Source organism: Coregonus clupeaformis, chromosome 6 (genome assembly GCF_020615455.1).
Source record: "Coregonus clupeaformis isolate EN_2021a chromosome 6, ASM2061545v1, whole genome shotgun sequence".
In the NCBI taxonomy this organism is placed as follows: Eukaryota; Metazoa; Chordata; class Actinopteri; order Salmoniformes; family Salmonidae; genus Coregonus; species Coregonus clupeaformis.
In genome coordinates, this window is record NC_059197.1 from 1,249,698 (window position 1) to 1,258,363 (window position 8,666).

The 8,666-nt window shown below is 43.6% G+C and overlaps 1 protein-coding gene across 2 annotated transcripts; it reads left to right on the forward strand.

The window, feature by feature from the left end:
- The first annotated feature begins 780 nt into the window (after positions 1–780).
- Positions 781–7,639, forward strand: LOC121568230 (complement C1q tumor necrosis factor-related protein 5). Of its 2 annotated transcripts, none has more exons than XM_041878785.1 (3): positions 781–903; positions 6,062–6,300; positions 6,440–7,639. In XM_041878785.1, the coding sequence occupies exons 2-3, from the start codon at positions 6,072–6,074 to the stop codon at positions 6,973–6,975; spliced, it is 765 nt and encodes a 254-aa protein (XP_041734719.1). In that variant the 5' UTR covers positions 781–903; positions 6,062–6,071; the 3' UTR covers positions 6,976–7,639. The 2 variants fall into 2 exon arrangements, with proteins under 2 accessions (XP_041734719.1, XP_041734720.1); XM_041878786.1 differs by having other exon boundaries at positions 6,065–6,300.
- Positions 7,640–8,666: the final 1,027 nt, after the last annotated feature.

Sequence of the window (8,666 nt, forward strand, 5' to 3'; positions counted from 1 at the left end):
TAGCAGAATTTAGGGATACATACATGCTGGTTTGCATGGAGAGACAGCGATCAAAGTGAGCGATAGTTCAGTAAAATAGGTGAAATCCTCTTTAAGAGTGGCTGCAAATGGTTAAGTGAGATGTTTTCCTCGACTATTTCACATTCCTCAATCAGCTCAAAACTGACATGAGGAAAGGATTCAAGCCAAAGTCTCTATTGTTTCAATTTCTGAAGAAAATCGAAGGTAAGAAAAACGTTGCTTCCCTCTAAGATAACATAACTTCAAGTATCTCCCTGTATCTTTACTCTCATGAAACTGATCAACTATCTCCGCGTTAAGGCCTTACTGCTTTTTGAGGAGTTCACAATATGACGCGTAGGCGGTAACAGCAGTTAACAGTATTGCTAGAGTTTTCCAGGACTTTGCCTCAGTGTATCGTGGTTACATATCCCTGACCAGTGACCACAACCCTCTGATCTCTCCCACTGTTTATGTTTGGGAAAGAAATTCCTCCAGTGTCAAATCTTAAATTCTGATGTAATCTGCCAACCTTTTATCCTCACTGCACCTCCTTTTCCCACTCACCTCCTTTTCCCACTCACTCGCTTTCCTGATGTCTCCCTCTCTCTTGTTTTGATCCTCCTCTGATCCTCCTCTTTTAGTTTGAGTTATTGAAGACATTTCCTTTCTATTATTTGTGCTGGAGAGAGTTCAAATATTTCCCTCCTACTCTGTCTCTCCCTCCCTCTCTCCCACCCACCCTCCCTTTCTAATTTTCTTTCATTACCGTTTCCTTTCAAGACTGAGAGTTCTCTTTTTTTCCCCAGCCTCTTTGGCTGAAGCAGAAAATATAACGTTTACTGTTTTCACTTCAGCACAAGGCAAAGACTGCTGCTCCTGAGGACTTTTGGACGTTAACTGGTAAACTTTCTTTTCAAATAATACTGGATTGAAAATAGTTGTATATGTTCGCTGTCTGCTGTGAGTAGGTGTGGTTCAACATTATCTACAATAAGTAAAATGATCTATTTTCCATTGAATTTTTTTTGCTTGCCACGCAAACAGTCAGTAAAGGAATTGAGTGTGTTTCACAGGCAATTAATTTTGTTTTGCAAATGCATTGATGAATTCCTATGTAATTGGAATATAAATGTTTTATTGAAGTAACAAATAATGTAGCCTATTTGTCACACTGTCTATCCTATTCAAATAGTATACATTTTTCTAACCAGTGATAGACTGCTGCTATCCTCATCAGAAACGTGCTATACTGTGATTCTTTGTGATACTGCTAACATGCTCACATCCCCTGTATGTTATTGGATGATTAGTTGCTCAAAAAGTTGCAACTATACATACCAATGTATTACTGTCCTTTGCATATCGTACTCCCACACAAAAAAATGGAGTTTGTGGTCCTTATAGGAAATAGGGATATAGAAATCTGCAGCTTCTCAGATTCCAGTGTTTATCCTGTCTGTCTGTTCTTCCTCAGAATGCTGACACAGCTTTTGGCTAGTTTCTCCACAGGCCAGCCCTCTCTGCTCGGTACAGGTCTTTAAATGCTGTCATAAAGAATACAGCAGCTGTGGCTGAAATATACCACTGACTCACGACAGCTGCAATGAGCTGAAAATAACCTGGAAGACAGTATATTGAGGATTTCATATTTTCTGGCCTTAAAGTAATATTTGCTTGTAGTGAGCAAACTACAGGCTGGAAGTCCTTACTCGAAGATAGTTCTATCGGATTTCTAAAACGGGCGTTTGAATATGGGCATATTCTGTGGTAGTAATTTTCAATTTTCAATGTGAGCATTCTTTTGTGTGATCAAGTTGCACAGTTTTCTACCACATGGTCCACTCTTGCTATCAGCAAATTGATTGTGAGGTGCTCTGGAGACATGCCCTGTCGTTCCCAGTGTCTGTTTTTTCAGGCCTTGTGAGGCTTGTCCTGTGCTCCAGTCCCATGGTAGCCAACAGTGTTAGTCTGTAGACATCCTGTCAGACAGTCCCTCACAGCTGGCTCCTCTCTTTCCCAGCACTGCTAAAAGAGGGGGCGGAGACACAGACACAGGAACACCCTCAGGGTCTCACTCACTCACACTCACACACACAGACACAGACACAGACACAGACGATCCTGAACTCACACCAAAGGAAAGCAGGGATTAACACTGAGCTTTTGTTTTGAACAGTGTAAATAATGATTGCTTCCATTCTGGCACTGCTGCTCTCGTTGACATTTAATGTGAAACAGCTGTTTTAAAAACTGGGAGAAGAAGTGTAGGCTACTGATGCCAACAGATACTTAAATTTTTTACATTTTAGTCATTTAGCAGACGCTCTTATCCAGAGTGATTTACTGTAGTGAGTGCATTCATTTTCATACTGTTTTTCCATACTGGTCCCCCGTGGGAATCGAACCCACAACCCTGGCGTTGCAAGCGCCATGCTCTACCAACTACCAACTGAGCCACACGGGACCTATATAAGATATGGTCATAATCTGATTGCCTTTTAAAGGTGTAATGCCTGTTGGCCATACAGTGCATTCGGAAAGTATTCAGACCCCTTCCCTTTTTCCAACATTTTGCTACGTTACAGCCTTTTTCTAAAATGGATTTTTTTTTAATCCTCATCAATCTACACACAATACACCATAATGACAAAGCGAAAACAGATTTTAGAAATGTTTGCAAATGTATTACAAATAAAAAACATAAGTATTTAGACCCTTTGCTATGAGACTTGAAAATTGACAGTTGACAGTACATGTCAGAGCAAAAACCAAACCATGAGGTCGAAGAAATTGTCCACAGAGCTCCGAGACAGGATTGTGTCAAGGCGCAGATCTGGGGAAGGGTACCAAAAAATTTCTGAATCTGAAGGTCCCCAAGAACATAATGGCCTCCAAGTTTGGAACCACCAAGACTCTTCCTAAAGCTGGCCGCCCGGCCAAACTCAGCAATCGGGGGAGAACGGCCTTGGTCAGGGAGGTGATCAAGAACCCAATGGTCATCTCTGACAGAGCTCCAGAGTTCCTCTGTGGAGATGGTTGTCCTTCTGGAAGGTTCACCCATCTCTGCAGCACTCCACCAATCAGGCCTTTATGGTAGAGTGGCCAGACGGAAGCCACTCCTCAGTAAAAGTTACATGACAGGAGTTTGCCAAAAGGAACCTAAAGGAGGAAACCTGGCACCATCCCTACGGTGAAGTATGGTGGCGGCAGCATCATGCTGTGGGGATGTTTTTCAGCGCCAGGTACAGTGGGGAGAACAAGTATTTGATACACTGCCAATTTTGCAGGTTTTCCTACTTACAAAGCATGTAGAGGTCTGTAATTTTTATCATAGGTACACTTCAACTGTGAGAGACGGAATCTAAACAAAAACAAAAATCCAGAAAATCACATTGTATGATTTTTAAGTAATTAATTTGCATTTTATTGCATGACATAAGTATTTGATCACCTACCAACCAGTAAGAATTCCAGCTCTCACAGACCTGTTAGTTTTTCTTTAAGAAGCCCTCCTGTTCTCCACTCATTACCCGTATTAACTGCACCTGTTTGAACTCGTTACCTGTATAAAAGACACCTGTCCACACACTCAATCAAACAGACTCCAACCTCTCCACAATGGCCAAGACCAGAGAGCTGTGTAAGGACATCAGGGATAAAATTGTAGACCTGCACAAGGCTGGGATGGGCTACAGGACAATAGGCAAGCAGCTTGGTGAGAAGGCAACAACTGTTGGCGCAATTGTTAGAAAATGGAAGAAGTTCAAGATGACGGTCAATCACCCACGGTCTGGGGCTCCATGCAAGATCCCACCTCGTGGGGCATCAATGATCATGAGGAAGGTGAGGGATCAGCCCAGAACTACACAGCAGGACCTGGTCAATGACCTGAAGAGAGCTGGGACCACAGTCTCAAAGAAAACCATTAGTAACACACTACGCCGTCATGGATTAAAATCCTGCAGTGCACGCAAGGTCCTCCTGCTCAAGCCAGCGCATGTCCAGGCCCGTCTGAAGTTTGCCAATGACCATCTGGATGATCCAGAGGAGGAATGGGAGAAGGTCATGTGGTCTGATGAGACAAAAATAGAGCTTTTTGGTCTAAACTCCACTCGCCGTGTTTGAAGGAAGAAGAAGGATGAGTACAACCCCAAGAACACCATCCCAACCGTGAAGCATGGAGCTGGAAACATCATTCTTTGGGGATGCTTTTCTGCAAAGGGGACAGGACGACTGCACCGTATTGAGGGGAGGATGGATGGGGCCATGTATCGCGAGATCTTGGCCAACAACCTCCTTCCCTCAGTAAGAGCATTGAAGATGGGTCGTGGCTGGGTCTTCCAGTATGACAACGACCCCAAACACACAGCCAGGGCAACTAAGGAGTGGCTCCGTAAGAAGCATCTCAAGGTCCTGGAGTGGCCTAGCCAGTCTCCAGACCTGAACCCAATAGAAAATCTTTGGAGGGAGCTGAAAGTCCGTATTGCCCAGCGACAGCCCCGAAACCTGAAGGATCTGGAGAAGGTCTGTATGGAGGAGTGGGCCAAAATTCCTGCTGCAGTGTGTGCAAACCTGGTCAAGACCTACAGGAAACGTATGATCTCTGTAATTGCAAACAAAGGTTTGTGTACCAAATATTAAGTTCTGCTTTTCTGATGTATCAAATACTTATGTCATGCAATAAAATGCAAATTAACTACTTAAAAATCATACAATGTGATTTTCTGGATTTTTGTTTTAGATTCCGTCTCTCACAGTTGAAGTGTACCTATGATAAAAATTACAGACCTCTACATGCTTTGTAAGTAGGAAAACCTGCAAAATTGGCAGTGTATCAAATACTTGTTCTCCCCACTGTAACTGAGAGACTAGTCAGGACCGAGGGAAAGATGAATGGAGCAAAGTACAGAGAGATCCTTGATGAAAACCTGCTCCAGAGCACTCAGGACCTCAGACTGGGGCGAAGGTTCACCTTCTAACAGGACAACGACCCTAAGCACACAGCCAAGACAACACAGGAGTGGCTTCGGGACAAGTTTCTGAATGTCCTTGAGTGGCCCAGCCAGAGCCTGGACTTGAAAATAGCAGTGCAGCGATGCTCCCCATCCAACCTGACAGAGCTAGAGAGGATCTGCAGAGAAGAATGGTAGAAACTCCCCAAATACAGGTGTGCCAAGCTCGCTGCCAAAGGTGCTACAACAAAGTACTGAGTAAAGGGTCTGAATACTTATGTAAATGTGATATTTCAGTTTTTTATTTTTAATAAAGTTGCAAACATTTCTAAAAACCTGTTTTTGCTTTGTCATTATGGGGTATTGTGTGTAGCTTGATGAGAGAAAAAAACTAATACATTTTAGAATAAGGCTGTAACGTAAAAACAAAGGTGGAAAAAGTCAAGGGGTCTGAATACTTTCCGAATGCACTGTAGGTACTGTGTATGCTCTCATTAAATGTACTGGGGGCCTATACTCTCAAAGCTTTGTGTCCATGGTACGAGGCGTCTTATGTTATTTTTAAATGGTTATTCCATTTCCATCACTCCCTCTCTCCAGTTGAATGTTTCCCCTGGTCATCTGACCCCTCCTTTTAGCTGTGTCAAGTTTAGTGAGAGTCCAAGACCTTCGTCTACACATGTCACCAATGGGAAAGGAGTTGGACTTCTGTATTCACACTACACACGTCATTAATCTGTCAATAAGAAAAGCTGATTCAATCTCTCCTATATGACATCTGTTACAACACATTACAGGTTATTTTTCTGCTCTCATTTAATGTCAGATTTCTTTGAAGGATATTTCCATTGATTTCAGCACATCGCATTTATGGGTTCAAGAGTTTGTGTTATTAGATTTCCTTGTGATTATATATCCCTTGCACTGTTATGCTTCTCATAACATCTGCAGAACAAATCAATGAACTCCATAGCTATTTATAAACTCACAGATGACACACTATGAGTATCCCCTGGAGAAGTCAGTTCTAGAGAATAGAATATCAAGTAGAAAATGTATTTTCCATTACTTCATGTTGACAGAGAATGTTTCCCTCCTATACATAGTAGCATTGAAATGACATCACTCCAGCTGTGGCCCCTCCTCCTCCTCCCCGTTCTACTGGTCAACTTCTCCAACCAATTAGATGACAACAAGATCCCGCCCAGTCTGTGTACGGGACACCCAGGTATCCCAGGTACCCCTGGGGTGCACGGCAGTTCTGGCCAACCAGGAAGAGATGGGAGGGACGGGCGTGATTCTGTCCCTGGGGAGAAGGGAGAGAAGGGAGACAGGGGAGAGACAGGTACAGTGCACCATACTTTCTACAACATACTGTGGACTATAATGATCCATGAGTCTTCCCCTGGTTTAATTGGTTTGCTGTTGATTCAAGTGTTATTGAATGAACAGTAGTAACAGCATTGTGTCTATTCTCCCTAAAGGCGAGTCAGGCTTTAGGGGTCTCACTGGAGACCAGGGGAACCCTGGCGATAAAGGAGACAGGGGGCAGTCGGGGGAGTGCGCCGTCGCTCCCAAATCTGCCTTCAGCGCCAAGTTGTCAGAGGGCCGCACCATGCCCGTGGCAGCGGAAGACGCTGTGCGCTTTGACAAGGTAACGCTAAACGAGCAGGGCGACTACGACACGGAAACAGGACGCTTCACCTGCAAAGTGCCCGGCGTCTACTACTTTGCGGTCCACGCCACCGTCTACCGGGCCAGCCTGCAGTTTGACCTGATGAAGAACGGTCACGCAATGGCGTCCTACTTCCAGTTCTACGGGAACTGGCCCAAGCCGGCGTCTTTGTCCGGCGGCTCGCTTTTGCACCTCATCCCGGGCGACCAGGTGTGGGTGCAGATGGCGTTGGGAGAGTACAGTGGTTTCTACTCCAGCTCTAAGACTGACAGCACCTTCACTGGCTTCTTGGTGCACTCGGACTGGAAAAATTCTGCTGTCTTCGCCAAGGGCGAAGTGGTATAGACATTGGGGGGACCAAGTCTGCTGTGGGGGCTGGGGGTCCTCCCCCAGAAAATGTAAAACTAATTTACTGCCATTCTACATGATTCATGGCCTCTCTACAAGGTTAGTAGAAAACTCTGGTCTTTGAATAAACACATTAAGCAATGTTACAGAAATAGCAGTAGGCTATGGCACATACCATACTGAGTTGTGATGATGAATCAGGTGAACTGTAGTGCTTTCAGCTGTGCTTCATGTTAGCCATTTGACTGCTGCTGTGCGATGGTGAATCGTTTTAACAGATGTTCTGACGGTGGCCCTACACAGTTTTGGGCCTACATGTATCATCGTTTTTTTGCCTTTACAACACAAGGACGGCATATGGGGTTTAAATGAGACGTTGGCTCCTGCACTTGGCAGGAATTGTTAACATAAGAAGGTTATATGTCCAGTTTTGTGGTGGAGACGTAAAGAGGATTCAATAAGGCATCATACAGGTATGTGAGCTGTTTAGGGCTTCCAAGTGTGACATCATTGACTGATGTCATGATACTTAGCCAGTATTTTGTGCAGAAAATGAATTGTAAAGTATTCAAACTGAAGCCCTACAATACTTTTCACAATCTTTGAACTTATCTGTCTGTGCAACCTTCATTTATGTCACCAATAAAACATTTAACTTTCATAACTGGCTTTAATACCTAATACTGTGACCAGGTAAGTACATCTATGGCAATACAAAAAAACAAGGACCCACAATAGAGATGACATCAGGTACTATGTGCTCAACAAGGACAATATGCCTGGTTCCACGTTAGATATAGCTAGATTAATTATTTAATAACAAGCTGACAGCTTGCCTGCCAGTGTAAATGGGGCTGTATTATTTTCTCTTTCTAAGATTATTATGTCTGACTATCCAAGAAGACCCCAAAAAGTGAAAAGAGAGTATCAGCGTGGATATATTTTCCACTGGGGCCCCTGTTTACTTCAGTCTAATGACATCACCAAACATGGCCTCCTCTCTTAAAGCAGAACTCACAGTAGTCTGAACTAGTGCCACAGCCTCCCCACCAGCATTGTTATTGTTTTTTCGAGGTGAGGAGATGTCGCGCAGAATGATTTTTAAAAAAGCATTACATATTGTGCTCTTCTATCGTGCGTGCAATGATGTCCGAGGGTGAAAAACAGCATCCTTTGATTTCAGTAACTTCTTTGTTGTTGTAATATTGCAAATGGAGGTGGCTGTTTCACCATTGGGGATCTAAACTTTAATGTACATTGACAGACTCTTAGCTACAGACACTGTTTAACTTGCACTGCCAAAACCATTGGAACGCTTCTCTGACTGTTAAATATTTTCACTCTGAGACAAGGAACTCACATTTTCCCCTTCGCCTCAAACTCTTGGGCAAAATTATGTTCCCAAAATACACTTTAATGGTTTTTGCCCTGAAGAGATGAGGGGACGGAGAGTTAATCAATCTTCCCCTTACTATTAACTTCACTCTTTTCCATTAGTTCAAGCCCTGTAAATCTCTCCCTCTCTCTCTCTGACGGCAAGACTGCTAAACAGTGATGGAGACAGTGATGTCATTCATTGACATAGCAAGCATGGGTGAGTGTCTAGAGGAGGGACGTCAGAGAACAAGATGAGCAAAGGAACAGCCTTTGAAACGCTTTGCCTGAGTTTCATCCCTTTAAGAAAATAC

What these genes read in the sequence shown, in the direction of transcription:
- LOC121568230 (XM_041878785.1), top strand. Translation starts at nt 6,072, where the DNA reads ATGACATCACTCCAGCTGTGGCCCCTCCTCCTCCTCCCCGTTCTACTG. An exon ending in GGGAGACAGGGGAGAGACAG is followed by an intron (nt 6,301 to 6,439) that starts GTACAGTGCACC and finishes TTCTCCCTAAAG; the next exon opens with GCGAGTCAGGCTTTAGGGGT.